A 17,573-nucleotide genomic window follows, 5' to 3' on the forward strand; every position below is an offset into this window, starting at 1 on the left:
GAAGGCAGGAAAAATGCTGTGCAATGTACAGTATCGCATCTAAATATATTTCTTGATATCTTAAGAAGTCATGTTGGATTTTTAGTGTCTACCTTTAAAAAAAAATGAATACTTGATTCTGTGCACAGATGTGGGTGGGAAGGTTTCACAGGAACAACACAAATTCTGATTTAGGATAGACACAAATTGTTGATATTCCCCACTCTCTCGTCTGTTGCGATCGCAATCTCCTTCCCCTCCTCAGGGCTTCTGATCTCCCCTTCTCTGTTTGCATATAACATGCTTTTGATTTACACCCAGTCCCTTGTGTTTATATGTGTGTGTGTGTGTGTGTATGTGTGCGTGTGTGTATGTGTGTGTGTTCAGTGTTTGTTTTTTCCTCCGGTCTCAGAGTGAATGCCTGCATGTTTGGGTGCATTTGTCTCTGTGAATGTACGTCTTTCTCATCTATTTTCTCGGTTGTGAAACAGGAAGGTGAGCCTGGCTGTGTCCCATGGTAACGTACTTTAACAATGTCTATTCTGCTTCCAGAGATTGGTCTCACTGGAACTGTTGGGAGAGTCGGCCAAGCATGCGGTGTACCCCCCCACCCCAATCATTCCCCTCCCCTCCTATGTTCCGCTCTGCTCTGAGAAAGATGAGATGCTGCAATACCTTTATAATGGATTGATAGTGCCTTTGGGCCTCCCAGCGATTTGAAATACAACCAAACATGGTCCCTGTGCAAAGTTTCAAACAAGGATACTCCTTTTTTCTGGGCATTTATTCAAACAAGCATCTACCTTTCTGTGTAATGGCTCCAAAGAAGACGAAAGTCCTCGTCAAGCAAAGGTTAGCTCTGACAGAGATGATGTTTGGTTCAAACGCTGTGCAAAACAACCCACAGAGGGAGCATCAATCTAATGAAAGCTTCTCCTCTCTTTCTCATATCAAGTGTAACACCTGGTGACTTGTTGCTGTACATAATTTACTGCTGTTGCTTTGCAAAGATTAGGAATCTAACCAACAGTATCAGAATATAATGGAGACTGCCAGCTCGAAAAAAGGTTTTACCTTGATTGCACTTCAAACAAATTTTTAGTATTTTTAACAAAACTCAGCAACACAGTTATGTGGGCCAACGACAACATGATCCACTCCTACGGTCAGGATGTGAAGGATATGTTCATTTGATCTCTCTTTTTCTTTGAACCTTACATTTTTATATATACACTCACCAAACACTTTATTAGAAACTCCTGTGCAATCTAATGCAATCCAACACAACAGCTCTTCCATAAATTCTAATTTTATGAAGTTTATACCTGTTCAGTTTTTGTTGACATTGTCAGAAAGGTGATAATTCTACTTTATGTTTATTATTGAGGTCGTAGTAGGTGGTGGTGGTGGTGTGCTGGACTGCATTATATTGAAAAGTGTTCCTAATATTTTTCCCACCCCATTAATATACGTGAGGGGGACACTATTTATTCTGTACAGTAGCCATTTTAGGACATCTTCGACTCAGCTTATCAGATGCAGATGCAGGGAGGTAAATTTCTTGGTGGTAGCGAGCACAGATACAGTGCAGAGCAGTTGTGTGTGCAGGAAGGATAAGCATCAAATCTGTTTATAGACAAGTTGTTTAAATTAAGTTGGGGTCTTATATGGCTGAAGACTGACTACAAAGTGATGTCTGTGCTTATCTGAATAACTGTGAGGATCCATTATTTGAGTAAATGTGCTCTGTCCTCTTAGCACCTATGCTGTATAGCTGAGGAATAAAAAATCTCATCTAAGTATAAATTGGAAAACATGCAATTTCAGATCTCGGTGAGCCAAAGGAAACATCTTGTTAGGATTTCAACTGCTGAATGAGCAAAGACAATGTAGACAGTTTAAAAAACATTGTTAAATCTTCAAATTTCATGAAGTTATCATTTGTGACAGAAAACTGGTCACAAAATGGGGAAAAGACCAATCATTTTTGTAACAAGAAGCATCGCCTGCTGGGTGGTTTTAGTATTTACTGTAATTGGTGCCCTGTGTGGTGAGTCATTTCCCATTGACATGTGTGCTGCTTTATAGGCAAATTAAAACTTTCAAGGCCTACTCAAATCTCTCTCTCTGAATGAGTCCTCGCCTTACAAGATTTGCTGAAGTCATAATTCAATAAACCAAAAATGGAGCAGGGCATCTCTTTCCACATTGTCTACTCTTGCTCCTTGTAAACTTGCAAACTTGTTGAAAAATACCACTGAAAATCGATTGAGATATGAATTTATGTGGTCGCCTCAAGTCTAACAAAAATCCGATTGCATGTTGATGATAGTAGCTCATAAACGCTCTGTCATGCACTCTGAGATAATGATGATGTTTGCGGAATGTGAAGAAATGAAGATTTATGGGTATTGATGTAGTTGCTGAGGGACTCACTTTGCTTGTGATGCATGCATGAACACACACACAAAGATTTGACTCTGTCTCTGTCTTTTTATCTCTCTCCCTAAACACACACACACACTGTAATGTGTATTATTTTAGGGATCGCACCTGTTGTAAAAGAAACTGGTCATTAAGACTGTTTGGTTGTGTGTGTGGGTGCAAATTTCCGTGCGTGTTTTAGTGTTGTCTGCAAGGGGGCAGCTCTCACAGTCTAGTTTGAGACTCAAGCTCAAATTTAATGTTTTGACAACTTAAGAATGCCCAACAACACCTGTTAACACTCACATGAGTGCACACACAAACACACACACTGTCCCCAAACACATTTACATACATGTCCATGAACACATTCACACAGCAAATGCAAGCTCTGGCAGACAAAGGTGCGGGTGCAAATGCATTAGTGCAGTCATGCAAAGCAGGCTTGTGCACTATAAACAAGTGTGGATTCCCGGTCAGTATGTTGGGCAAGCACTCTCCCTTGGCCTCGCTCTCTGACACACACAAACACACACACACACACACACACACAGGAAGGGAGAGTTTGTGCCAGTCCTGTCCTCTCAGGTCTATTTCTGAGGCGACGGGAAAATGATCAAAGCTATGTGACCAGACTCCAGGAATGACCTTCTAACTGTCTCAGGTGTCTCTTATTACACACACGCAAATACAGACACACACACACACACACACATATATATACACACATCCTCATTTACACAGCCACACGCCTACACATACAAACTCCCACACTGAAATATGGGAAGAAAAACATGCAAAGGTTTCTCTATGTGAGGTGTCTTCACATGTCTCTGTGTTTCAGCCACATACACGTCTGTACACTCTGTCCCTCCTCAAATCCCTCACCACGTCTGAGGTGTAGAGATAAATTTAAGTGGAGGTTGCTGTAGGGACCTGTTGGTGTCAAGTATCCCCAGCTTGCACAGCATGTCAGCCATTTTCCTTCACATCTTTTCTCAGTTTCAGCTGCTAATTGTGTCCCCTCCATGTACAGCTCATAGGCCCAGGCACACACAAGAACATACTCACACATTTTCATACATTTCCCCCTTTTTGCACCTTCTCCTTGCAGAAGGTATATAGTTGTATGGAGAAGATAACTGTTCCATGCATCCACACACGTACAAAACAGCCTGATCATCACTCAATGCCGTAACTGGCATATTCTCAGTTGTTGCTATCTTAATGAAATTAACAGGATATAGTTTTGCTCAAAGGTTAGACAGCACATCTGCTAACATACACTTTGTGATCTCCATGAACTAGGATGTTAATTTTTCATCAGAAAAGATTTTTATACAATTACACTTGTTCATTCATCATTGCTAATTCCAATGATATGATGTCCTGGATCTGATATCCCACAGGAAATAAACAACCACTCAAAATTAGCCAATTTTGGCAAAGTCATTGTGTGTTTGGAGTAATTCAACTATTCCATTTTTTTATCTGCTCTCTAATAAATCCCACTATCTCCTCAATCTACACTGAATTCCTTATTCATGTGCATGAAGAGAAAAGCATACAAGCCAAGAATCTACAATTTATTACTGTGCAGTTGTCTTTTTATTGTACCACTGCGGTGCAACAGGAAAACGTCACAGTGACCAAATAAGGTCACACTGGCAGATTCTTCTAAAGGATGTAAAATGTCAATATCCAACACTTGATTGTCACACAGTGGAAAAGTACTGAGGAGCAGTGAGTAGTAAGGATTATAATGTTGTTGCATGTATGAGGTCACTTACAGTCTTCCACAACACACATTACAAATTCTGATGGTCTTTGATATTCAGCCTCTGCAGAAACATGAGGCTGCCAATGGTCTGCAGCCAACAAGACATCTCACCCACCAATCCCACACACTGGTTCCTCTCACGGGCTTTCCTCATATGATCCTCCTGTGGGACAGTCAGCTTCAGTATGATCACCTGTCTGAGTGTCTCAGGCAGAAGAAAAATGTTGACACTACAGTTTCCTGGAAAGAAGCATAATATAGATAGATAGATAGGTAGATAGGTAGACTGTACAAAATCTGATTGTATACAGTGCTCTCTGAGTGTGTGTGTACATGTGTTAGGGTGTTTTGTGTGTGCAAAAGGTCACATCTTAAGCAGTTCTATAAATATTCAAAGGAGATGTGACTCTTGTCAATGTCTGCTCAGATTTCGCTCATCTACACATACACACACACAGGCAAACACACACAACTTTAGATTTTGGGTCACGGCCTAGTTGAAAAGGCCTTGGCCAAGCACTCCTTTGGTGTATCACCATTACTGAGAAGTGTTAATAGTTCCAGTGGGCTCCAAGCCAAAAAACATCTCTCTTTCTCTCAACTTGTTTCAAGCTCTGTCAAGTCTCTGCTGATGGCTCTTGGCTCAACCGAACAGGGACCACACATATACAACGGCAATATTTTCATCTTCTGACCAAGAGAAATATTGTCATTGATGCGCACACCCACAACCCACACTGGACAGCTTCATAAACCCACCACTATAACTTTCTAAGCATAAAAAGCAATTCTTCTTCTAGAAGTATGCTAACTCATCTCATGAGAAATGTAACAAAATGCTATCCTATGATGTTAATGTATATGATGTCGAATTGTTTAACCCTTCCCCTTTTTCCTTATCTCCACCCTTCTCCCCTATAGTGTGTTTGTGTTTTTTTATTCCCAATCTCAGGCTTCAGGTCATGGGTCAGAAAGCACAGAGGTGATAAATGCTTCCAGGTCACCTCTCCTGTCTCAGGGGGTCAGGGAGAGGGTTTCTGCAGTGACAGCAACAACATGATCACTCAGCTGAAGCACCAGAGTTGAACCTCTGTGACCCGTCTCTGCTCTGTCAACCTCATACCGTTTCTACCAACCAACCATCCACAAAAGGCATCTGCTACAATCAGAACAAAAAGGGCCACGCACCACCAAAGCACAGACGTGGAACCTTCACTCTGAAATGGTAACTGAATCTGTGTGAGGTATTTTATGTTTCTGATGAACACAGCGGGAAAAGATGCCTATATTCTCAATTATGATTAGTTGGCAAACACTTGGGTGATTTATTTTCTGTAGAGAATTAGGCTCTATTTTATATGCTCTTTTTTCAATCTAGTGTTAAGAAAGTTACAGTTACAGTTCCAATGGGAGAAAAAAGCAAAATACTAATATTTATATCTCTATCAGTACAAATACACACAATAAACATTAAAAAATATTGAAATTTGATAAAATTCAAGTGTATTTTGAATAAGATGTGATACTTATTATTTATGTTGTTAATTACACCTTACTCTACATTATTTGCATTATTACACTGCACATGCATGCACACAGCCACACACACACGTATCTGATTCAGTGACAGTGAAATGCCTGGTGTTATTTTGAGAACGTTAACAACCCAATCTCCCTCATGCTGATCAGATCCCCTCTCCCACTGTGAATCGATGCCTTGTACTCCGGCTCCCCTGCACTAAAACTAATCTAGTTGACTTTCATAACTAGTATAATCTGATTATAAATCCCCTGGTATGGACGCCACACAGAACAGTGTGGCAGAGGTCATACACCGCTTGCTGAGAAATGCCACAGGCCTGTGTTCTGACTGAAAGTGCTCTCCATTAAGCAGGAGATTACACACTCTGCTGCGTCACTGGAAAACAGAACAGTCTGCTTAGATTGTTCATAATTAACAGAACTGCTTGCTTTCCTCTGACTCCTGATGTATCTTAAATGCGGAATTCAATTTGGAAACTTCAGAGTTCAGAGTTTAGTAACTCAAATACAAGTTGTTATAGCCTCTAAAATATTTATTTGAAATCTCACAATGGTTTTTATGCTTGACTATAATAAGTTGCTATACAAAATCAGTGATATTTGTCATGCAAATTCAACCCTAGGCCCTCCTCATAGTAAAAGGGATAAAAACCTTTATTTTAAGTTTAATTCTTTGTGTGGTTTGGTGCTTTGTGTGTTAGTTAATACAACAAAAATGGCTTTTTATCGTTTGTCTGTGGGTGTCCATTGGTTTTAGTCTCTTTGGTGCAAATACACCATTCCAAAGTGTATTTTCCAATATACACCAAAATATACTGTTCACTGCTCTGATATTTGTATATTCAGTAGTACATTTTAAAGTTAAGATTCCCTAATAGTAGCTTGATCTCATGTTGAACTTAAGCGCCTCATATCCTTTTCCAGTACCTCAAATTGACTAATGTTTATGTTTAAACCAAGTCTGACATGTGGTGTTTTTCTCCTACAGCCACCACAGAGGAAAGTCCTCCCTGGTTTGTTTGGGTTAGACAGCAGAGGAATGAGGGGAGGGAGGACAGGGAGATGGGGAGGAGTGGGAGGTGAGGGGATGATGACAGGGGAAAAAGGGAGGGGGGGTTGTAAGTGAGCTTGGACAATGCTCTCTGAATTTTAAAGAGGGAATAGAAAAAGGGGAGAGGGGGAGTGGAGGTTCGGAAGAGAGAAAGGAGAAGGAGAAAAGGGTGGGTTAGGGAAACGAAGAGAGAATGGCGGCAGAAGGAGAGGAAGGGGAGCTTGTGAGGGGAGGGTTGGGGTGGGGGGTGATGGGCTAGAGGACAGGATAATTAGAGGGAGGAGAGGAGCAGAAGGGAAATGACAGAAGAAGGAAGAGAAGGAAAGTGAGGAGAAGGGGAAGGAGTGAGTCCATGCAATGGGGGAATAAAAGAATGAAGGAGGGAATGAAAAAGATGGGGATAAGGGAAAGGAGGAGGAGGTGGAGGAGGAGGAGGAGGAGGGCAGGGACCTTGGGGTTACATTCCTGAAGTGCAACCAGCCTGGTGCAGCTCTGCTGCCCAATGTAAACACAGGGCAGAGAGGTGGACTGACAGCCTGTCACGGTGACTCATGAGAGAAAACGAGTGAATAAGACAAATGGAGAGGAAGGAAAAGGTTTAACAGGAAGAAAAGCGAGACAGAGACATATACATTAAGACAGTTTACTGTAATGTGTATCTGTTTAATGTTAGACAGAACATTCTCCTGTCTCTTTTCTCAGGAAACTCACAGACCCAATAGACTCATGTGGGCAAGTGGCCTTACATCTCCTCCTTTCTTCCCTCCTTTGACGTCACCTCACATTCTAATCTACCATCCTCTCCTCTTTCCTCCTCTTCTTTCTCTTCTCTTTTCCTCCAGTAAACCAGGGCAGAGCTACCCAGCCTCACTCCTGGCAGGTGACCACATACTGAGGTCAGAGAGACATTTTGTATCCTGTTTAAAAGGATTGTATTCACATTGCTCTGATTATACATCATGTGCTGAATGCATAAACACTGTTTCATTCCCCGGGCAGACGGAAATGAAGTTGCTTTAGCAGGCTAGTTCATGACAAATGTAATCAGGCTTATAGATGTGGTAGTTCAAAATAATATTCAGATGTTATTTAGTATACACAACACCAACTTCTATCAGCAGTGACAGCAAGAGAGCCATCCCCCCTCTGTGGTGCTAGTACTACATCTAGTGGTGATAAAATATATTGCAAGTGAAAAAAAAACCTAATTGGGGTAAATTTTATGAATACATTTCTATTACTGTAAGCCCCCAGTGAAACATAGTAAATTGTCTAAATACAGTCTACTGCAGCAGTTCAAAGAGGATATTCTGACCACATGGTAAAGCAAACAAAAATGTAACTCTTCCCACAACACAATAAAAATTACATTTGATGAGTTTAATTGGTTGTACATTTCAGTGGTTTCCGAAGACAAATGAGATAAAATCAAAAGCAATGCCAAACAAACAATTCAAGTGTGGGCAGTGTTTCATATAGATTTAGGAAACAAAAGCAGCCCTTTGAGATTGTTTGGTAATTCCATGGAAGGAGGAATAACAGGAGCCTCCTTACCCAGAATAGTGTAAACAGAGTAAATGATATACATATTTCTGAAGAAAAAAACATAAAATTAAATAAATATTTAGAAAAATAGCATACAAAAGGGTGTTTTTCAGGTAAGAAGAGTCAGCTGAGGGAAAAAAAAAATGGCAGCATTGTGAAAACAACCAAAATATTATTTCAGGGTAACGGCAATTTAATGAACAAAAAAAGAAAAAAGAAAAAAAAAAACTTTCCCTTCATGTATTCAATATTGCACACCAGAATCTCGGAATACTGGATTCAGCTGCATACTGCAGAAAATGCAGAAAAAGTGCAAAGAACTAATTCACGTGCAAACACTGTATTCTGACATCTGTCATCTTTTCTGCAGTCCTTTTGGTGGATTTCAAAATACTAACTAGACAGGATAAACATTGACTGTTCTATTATTATGAAATTTAAAAATATATGTATTTCCACAAAGCCAAATACTAAAGACAACAGAAATGCAGGGCTAAAATTAAGGAATTCTGAAGTGTAACAACATTACACTGTATTTAAAAATGATACAACAGCCCAAAAGGGACACTTCCAGCAAGTGTAACAAATCACTCAAGCCCATAGAGGTCAGTGTAATAATAAAATATATAGTTTGTCAAGCTTTAAATACAATAATTTTTTCTATTGATGGTGTTTGTCACAGTGCTGGGAAGTATTTCCCTCAAACAGTACACAACAACAATCTCGTCACAAAACCACTAGAAAAGTCCTTTTTTTTTGAGAAGCAAACTTTTCTCAGTTGAATGACACACTGTACTTCACCAGCAAAAGCATACGATTAACAATTACTTCCTCAAACACTTAAAAGTCACAAGTGTCAGTGAAATGTCAACAGGATGCAGTCCCTAGTGAGTCACCAACTCTTGTAGACACTGGCTTGTCACCGACCGACTGGCTTCTCAGTCGGTCACAAATGTAATGTACACTGTAGTGACATACACTTTCAATTCTAGATTCTAGAAGATTTTTTAGATTTTTAAAATAAAAATCGGATATTCTTTGCCAGTTCACCACTCAAGATGCTTCTTCCTCTTTGTTGATGCCTCTGAGGACTACTACCTCCCTAGAATGGAAAAATATAAAGGAAAGAATTATAGGAAGGAATGAGGTCAATGTGACATTGTAGTAATACAAAATGTGTGCCATGTTCTGTATATGATGTATGTTACAACATTTTAGAGCAACTGAGATTAATGAAAATCTTCATCAGCTTAATTTTTACATTACTCATGTATGTAATTAAAGAACTGTGACATGTGGGCAGTTGTGTCTGGTAAACACCCACTTACTCTGGCCTCACAGCTCCTGCTGCTGCTCCTGAAAACCAGAAGGAAACTGCTGTAAGTTTTTGCACTTCACTTTAAAGATATTAATACTGAATCTCTCAGTATCCTCACAACCAGAAATGTAAATATTTGTAAAACAGCTATATTGTTACAAATTTAAGTTCTCTTGTCTCCTTACCTGCCTGTCTTTGTTTCCTGCATGTCCACAGGAGCAACAGTAGCCCAATCACGACAACCGCCACTGCACAGATGGCTGCTACCATCATAGTATGATCGCCAGGTTTCTTATCTGGTTTCTGGGGTACACCTTTGGATGAGAACAAAATGTATATCACAGTCAAGAATGTAAGTACTGGGACGGATGAGTTTGAAGCATGAATTTTATGTTTTTCTTATTGTCAGCAAATCTGATTTGAAGACCAAAACTGACAATGTATTAGTCCATTTCTCAATATTTTCCGACTTCTTAGCCCCAAGCCTATGTGTGTCTTCTGAAAATTTAAAAAGGAAAAAGGCTAAATAATGTTCTAAAAGAGCTGGTCACTGTAATTTTTAGCAAACATTACTCAAACAGGAGTCGATTGCTGGGAATTATTTTTAGCTGCGGATTTGTTACACAACAGGAAGGTGATCACTTGATGGTTGGTGTCATTATTTTTATGGGATTTGTTGATAAAAAATATAAATCACCAGACTTACCCTTTAAAGGGTCAGTTCACCCAAGTTACAAAAAAACTCTACCCATTTTCCCTCCCTTATGGTGTAGCCATACAGTTAGTTTTTTCTTTATATATGCACTGGTTTTGGGATACCTGTCCCAGCCTCCACCCACCATCAATAAAGGTGAATGTTACCTTTTTTGTGGGGCTAATAGGATTGAAAAATTCACACTACCTAACAATATAATTTACACACAAACACAAACGCAGTTTTATCATGTTCAGAACTTTGTAACTTGGGTGAAAGGGCCCTTTACCAAAAATGGATGATGAGACACATAACTTTATTGCTGATGACTATTGCATCAGCAAAATATAGGATGAGAGATGGTGCAGCATTTTGGCTGTGGTATGAACAAGCTATTCTACTGTAGCGTTGTGTAAGCTTTACAATGTCCTCACAGAAAAACAAACTCTAAACTCTTCTGCCAAAGTCAAACTATAAAATTGACAAGGAAGATGTAAAAGTGCACAATGCAAAAATTTCCCTCACACATTCCTCAAACATGGAGCCATCACTAATCGCTTAACAAGGGGTTTTCATTGCCCTTCACACTTCCCAAAACTTGTCCAGTGGTTGAAAGCATAAAACAGACTTTGATGAAGAAACCATCAGGACTGGTTATTTTTGGAGTTAAGTACTCACAGACTTTGAACAACTCTGAGGTGACGTTGCCCACAGAGCAGCTGAGAAACCTCTGCTCTCCATAGGAACAGTTGAAGGATGCAGTGCTGGAACTGTTGAACAACATGGTGTTTGGATCAGGCACTTCGCTGCTGTTCAAAACTTTCCACATCTGGCTGCTGGTATTCCCAGTCACAGCTCCGCTCCACCTCATCTTCCTTTGTGGGTAGCCACCTTGTGATGCACATATCACCAGGCAACTATAGCCATGGTTTTTATCACAGGATATTGTGACATTAGGTTTGCTGTAGTTGGCTTAAAGAAAGAGAGACAGAAAATGTGCACTGTCAGGTAGCATGTCAAGGTTTCTGAAACTTAATTTAATTAAAAATGAACTATGCAAAGGGTTTTCACAAGGCCTCCTTAGGTTGTAGATCACACACTCACAGACAAATCGCCAATACAGAGTGATGAAAGGGTGGATCAAAGCAAAGTATTTTGTTTTTTGTGCTATGAGGAATTCACAGATAGATCACTTAGAATAAGCTCTGATGCCATCTTTGTACCACAAACTGATAATGTAATCTCTTGAAACTTCTCTGTGAGTGAGATTTCCTTCATCCCAAACAGCACATCTCTGGTTGCAAATCCAGCTGCCTTAAACTGTAAAATTGACAGTAAAGTCAAGTTTTAAACTTTTAAATACATTTTTGCACAAAACGAGGACTGTGGATGTTGTCCCCATCACTTTCATTGTAAGTGCATTTGGAGGGGATCTTGTATGCTCTTACATATATTTGTTAGTGATAAAATCAAACAACATAATATACTATAATAACATAATACTCTAAAATAAGCCAGTATGCTTATGAATACTTTTACTTTTGATACTTTAAGCACATTTTGCTGATAATACTAGTACTTTTCCTTGAGTAACATTTTGAATTCAGGACTTTAACTTGTAATGCAGTCACTAACCAGTCACTGCCAGTCACTAACTTGATCTGTCTGTCTTTTGGCATGCATTCAACCCATTAACACACACACTCACACACCGATGGCAGCAAACTACAATGCAGTGTATTTTTCCATCATAGTGCTGCAAAAAGTTATAAACCAAAATTCCCACTCTTACCTGTGACACTGAGGTGTATATATTTTTCCTCAAGGGGACCATGACGGTATTCGATAATGCAACGATAGTTTCCACTGTGTGAGACTTTTAAGTTGAACATCTGCACAGCTGTCTTGTTGTCCAGTCTGGTGTTCTCCCAACCGTCTGATACATTTTTCGATGCATGGTAGCCATTCACAAATTCGTTGTCCCTCTGAAGGTAGACCCAATTAATCGTCCTTTGTTTTTCATAGGGGCAGTGAAAGGTCACATTTTGACCAACCTCCCCTCTGAGCGAAATCTGAGCCACACTTTCTGGAGGAGAAACAAAAGCAGGAATAAAGTGTTAGAGCATACTGAAAACCATTTGTGAAATAGAAGTCATCAGAGGGAAAAATTTAACGTACAACCTGGTAGTGTCAAATAATAAAACTGTTAACAAAATGGCTCACCATCTTTGACATTTGACTTGAACTCAACAGGAGCAATTTACATTACGTAAGTGAACAGTTCTCACTTTAGCCTGTGAGTGGGCGTGAAGAGAAGGGGTTTTTGTTTTAAGAACTCCTCTTCATGACATGGCAGACCAATCTCAGTTCCTCTCTTTTTGTGTGAAATACATGACGAGTAGCGTCCCTTTTACATGATCTAAAGGTCATGATATCGAAAATGAAGTTACTGTGAACTATAAAAATTTTTAAGTTTTTCAGTTTAGTTTTCCTTTTCATTGTCTTTCTGGTCACGTGATGAATGTACAGTAAGTCCAATATTCACTCTCCTTTTAGCTCTGTTTTGACTGTCCACCCTCTTCTGAGAAATCTATTTTTGTGTTGTTTCTTTACCAGTCAGTCACCAGTGGTGGAATGTAACTACATACATTTACTCAAGTGCTGTACTTAAGTACAAAGTTGAGGTACTTGTACTTTACTTGAGTATTTCCATTTCATGCTACGTTGTAATTCTACTCCACTACGTTTCAGAAGGGAATACAGTACCACTTTGTCTACACAATATTTTGAGAATAAGACAGATTTTATAAGATTTTATATTTTGCAGGTTCAGTTTAAATGCTAGTAATCTACCCAAAGTATCAGAAATAGGTTCCACATTGATGAACTACAACATTAAAATGCTCTTAAATGTATTTGTTAGTGATAAAAGCAATTTGGGGTTCAGTATCTTGCCCAAGCACACTTCAACATGTGGACAGGAGGAGCTGGGAATCAAACCACCAACATTGTGATTAGTGAACAACCTGCTCTACCTCCTGAGCCACAGTGGCCCAGGTGTTTTAGCACATTGCTGAAAACAGCTTCCTGCTGCTGCAGGAAATGCGGTCAACACTGCAGGTTTGTATTATAACACATCAGTTTAGTAGTGCTGATGTCACTAATCCTTTTTCATAAAATCTATTCAGATAACTTGTTTCACTGAAGATGCACTGATATGAAGGAACTACTCACCTGTGACAGAAAAGAACCCTATTACAGCCAAAACCAGAGTCAGAGGCCGTAGGGAAAGCCATTGGTTTCTTGGGAGAAGGAATGAAAAATAAAATATGTTAAATAATGATAATTCTTTACATGGTCACCTGGGTAACAGTGTAGCACTATAGTAACAATAAGAAAGAGATACATTCACACAATTTGACAGATAGACAGCCACAAACAGGCACAAAAACTAGATGCTCACATTACAAATAATACTTTTTGACTGTACCCAGAGATAGCCTGAATATTGGTTCCATATGTGCTCACATGGACTGATCATCAAATCCTCTGTCACCATTAGTCATACTTTCTAAAGCTGAAATGATTGTGTTACCTCTAATTTACAAAAACAAGGACACACAAGGATCTAATCAATTTGTTTCTTTCTGGATGGGGAGCTTTATATTACTAGTTCCTCGTAGAGTTGACTCCAATTTAGAGTAAAACAACTTCAATTTAAAAGTCAGGACCATTATGGATAGAAATACTTGTTACAATTATAACTCCAGGAAATAAAAATAACTGAGTAAATAGTGAGTAAATAACTCTGTGACACAGGCAGCAGTAGCTCTATTAAGTGATGCCAGGTCACAAACCTGTATTATTGTTTGGTTTTACTTGGTTACATGGTTGGATACTACAGCTATGTTGTCAACTACTGTCAAGTAGTTGTTTAAGATCTTTCAACACCTGTTAGTTATTTCCGGAAAAGGTTTTGTGGTTGACTTGCTGTAAAACTACACCCAGCAGTAAACAGAAAAGGCAAGTTAATCAGGGAGTATTCAATTTCTTGAAGGGACTACAGTAATCTTCACTTCCATGGCTACATCACTAGCCGCTCTGTTGAAAGCATCATAAAAATTCACAAGTACTGATAAGGGTGGGACTCAAGGCCATGTACAGCTATGAATATGGTGCATGAATCATGCACACATGATGTCCACCTTCTCCATAATCATGAAACAGAAAATGAGAGTACTTACCGAAAGCACTGTAGATTCCAACTCAATGCCTGTCAAAAAGACAAACAAGTTAATCACTGATAGGATAGATTTTCCTTTCATTTAATTTGTTTGGTTTTTCTTTTCTTGAAGTCGGTGCACAACAGCATTAATCATGCTTCAATAAATTTGAGTGGCAAGTTTATGATAGAGTGCTCATGCAACAATCTCAACTGGCCGTGTCTGATGTTAATCATTTGTTTCTGTGTATCAGATTTGGCCAGTAGATAATTTGCTCTGAATTAGCAGGTGAATGGTTGATTTATTTTTCATAACTTTTTGTAAATCTAAACCTTAGTCATGTCTCCTGACCATTAAAGGATAGTAGTGACACTGTAGTTGTTGCTTTTTTATGGCTGCAACTGCCACAACTTACATACTATTACATTTAGTTTTTGAAAATGACATTGTCTGTGAAATCAATTGAATCATTTGTATCTATACACAAACACACAAAAAAATCTTATCTTAAATGTCTGACAGACCCCTCACAGTCTTGAGTGAGTAAAATGATTTCTGCCACCCTGAAAGGACACACCCAAAATGTTTTCAATATACATCAAGTTAGAAAGTCCCAGTTAGTAGTATCAGAGAAAATACATGGCAGGGTGTATCCCTCCACCTGCAAGGGGAAACTGCTGTCTAGTTTTCTATTGTTTTGTATTATAGAAACCAACATTTTAATTGAGTGGTTTCGTTCATCTTGTAGACCCTTGCATTACCTAGCTGCTACTCGCATTATAAAATGTTCTGTTTATTAACTTTTTAAATTAGCATGACAAGTGCTGAAAGTATCAGTCAGTTAGTGTATTTCTGTGTATTAGTGTGTGAAACCTCACTTTCTCCCAGGGAGAAACACTGATTTCAAAAGAGGTGTTTAGAAACTAGTAAGTTTATCTACTGAGTATAAAATAGTTCAAAAGGAAATAAATTTCTTTTGTGACTCCTCGTCTACAGTCCTGCTGATAGTAACCTAAAATCTCAAAAAATTCCCAGGGGGAAAACAATATGTGAAATCTTTTAGTTACAGGCAATGGTGTAACAGGAAAAGTACAAGGAAAAAGACAGTGAAAGCTGTCTGCAAGTCAAAATGTCACACACCTTGTCTTCATAGACACCAGGTCTCACCTTACTTAAACATACATAAACAATACAATACAATATATACATACATACATACATACATACATATATATATATATATATATATATATATATATATATATATATATATATATATATATATATAGTCCAGAAGTTACCTGGGCTACTTTTGCTCCCTTTTGCATTGAACACACAAATTCGTAGAATATTGCAACAAAAAAGAACCTGAATACAAAAAAGGACCAGGGAAAACACCACCACATACACGAGTCATCATAATGAGTGACTTTATAGCAGCAGTGCCTGATCTTAGCAGAAACCACAGGAAATTCCCAAGGGCCATTTAACTGCCGACTGTACAGTAACTGGTCTGTCCAGTTTCAGGACAAGTGATACCAGAGGGATTGTGAAAGTTATATTAACAACTATGGAATTCATCATTTTTTCTTCATAGAGTTGATACAGATTTAGTTTTCCCTCATTTCTTTTGTCACAACAGTACTTATAATGTAGCAGTCATCAAATCTTGCTGTCTTCATAGCTAAGTGTTAACAGTTAGAGTAGTGATTGTATGTTTAAATAATCATCCACTAGTATGGGGATTCCCACATGACGTAACATGATTTACAAAGCACTATTTGGCCTGCTGCCTTGTTTTGAGTCAGTCAACACATGCGTCTTATCACACTTTGGCTACTGAGGTACCGGCCAAACTCAACTGAGTTTCTCCCGTGGAAACTAAGTGAGACTTACTTTGAGTGAAAACAGAGAGGACTGCAAAGACTTTTCTCGGGTGAAACTGAGTGCTGTATTATTATACTGTACTATTGAGATGAGAAACTTGTGGCAGAAGAGGTTTATTTATTTAGCTGCACTTGCTACACAGCTGCACCTTATCTTTTTTTTCAAGAAACACAAAACACAAGCTTACTTTCTGTTTCCTTTCTCATTTTCAATCATTTAGGGCTCATTAAATGATTATCTACATAGTTAAATCACAAAATAGTGTATACTTTCATTATCAATTCCCGGTCTTGTTATATACGTATCTTCAACTGTTCAAACTCTTGTCAGCCACATATATAATCAGCAAATACATGTATATACACAAGTGGAAGTGATTTACACTGTTGCACGTATCATGCATTGACACAGACAGTTGTAAAAAGTAATGTATTTCATCATTACTTTCTCTTGTGCTATCTGTCTTATTCTCAAATACTGTGTACACAAAGCAGAGTAACTGTCTAGACTTTTAAAATCCATGAACGCATGTTTGCACATACTTACTGTACACTAGACAATCTGGATCTGACAGAGGGCAAAGTTATTTTCTGATATGCATGTTGATCATGTACAGTCTAGCAACTAAAACAATTATAGAACACTTGAAACCAATGTTTTTCCTGTCAAGGATTTGATTCTCAAAGGTTAAGAGACCAGACACACATATATACGCACACACCCACACCCAAACAAACACTCACAGAACCTTCACGGGCTGCAGCTCAGTGGCTTTTCAAGTATTTCTTTCATACAGAAATGTTATGACATGACAGCGAATGACATTCTTTCTTTCTGACATCTACATTTAATAGCGATAAATAGTAAAAGGGATTGTTTTCAAAAGAGACAAGAAACAGGAAAGAGGAAAAAACAACTCTTACCATCATGCTGCCTTGCCGTCTGTGTGTGTGTGAGACTAAGAGCGAGGGACTTCCTCTTCATAAAAGAAACTTCGAAGGGTGGAGCTATATGAGTCATTTCATTTTTTTCTACATGCTTTATATCTGTGTCAGCAATAAACAACCTGAAGAATCAGCCTGAAGACTCACACATGTAGTCCTAATCTAGTTGTAAAAAGACTTAGCAAA

At 38.7% G+C, this 17,573-nt stretch overlaps 1 protein-coding gene and 1 long non-coding RNA gene across 2 annotated transcripts; one reads left to right on the plus strand and one right to left on the minus strand.

Moving 5' to 3' along the window:
* The first annotated feature begins 5,138 nt into the window (after positions 1-5,138).
* On the plus strand, positions 5,139-9,946 carry LOC121899550. The gene is made up of 4 exons (XR_006096743.1): positions 5,139-5,408; positions 7,619-7,672; positions 9,663-9,700; positions 9,856-9,946. It is a non-coding gene; the product is annotated as an uncharacterized LOC121899550 (long non-coding RNA).
* LOC121899549 (T-lymphocyte activation antigen CD86) lies at positions 8,136-17,489 on the minus strand. Its single transcript, XM_042415445.1, has 8 exons — positions 17,367-17,489; positions 14,578-14,606; positions 13,568-13,635; positions 12,126-12,419; positions 11,012-11,305; positions 9,825-9,953; positions 9,650-9,677; positions 8,136-9,423 (listed from the first exon to the last, which is right to left on the minus strand). Exons 1-8 carry the CDS (start codon positions 17,370-17,372, stop codon positions 9,375-9,377), a joined length of 897 nt encoding a protein of 298 aa, XP_042271379.1. The 5' UTR covers positions 17,373-17,489; the 3' UTR covers positions 8,136-9,374.
* Positions 17,490-17,573: the final 84 nt, after the last annotated feature.

Source organism: Thunnus maccoyii, chromosome 6, assembly GCF_910596095.1.
Source record: "Thunnus maccoyii chromosome 6, fThuMac1.1, whole genome shotgun sequence".
Taxonomy (NCBI): Eukaryota; Metazoa; Chordata; class Actinopteri; order Scombriformes; family Scombridae; genus Thunnus; species Thunnus maccoyii.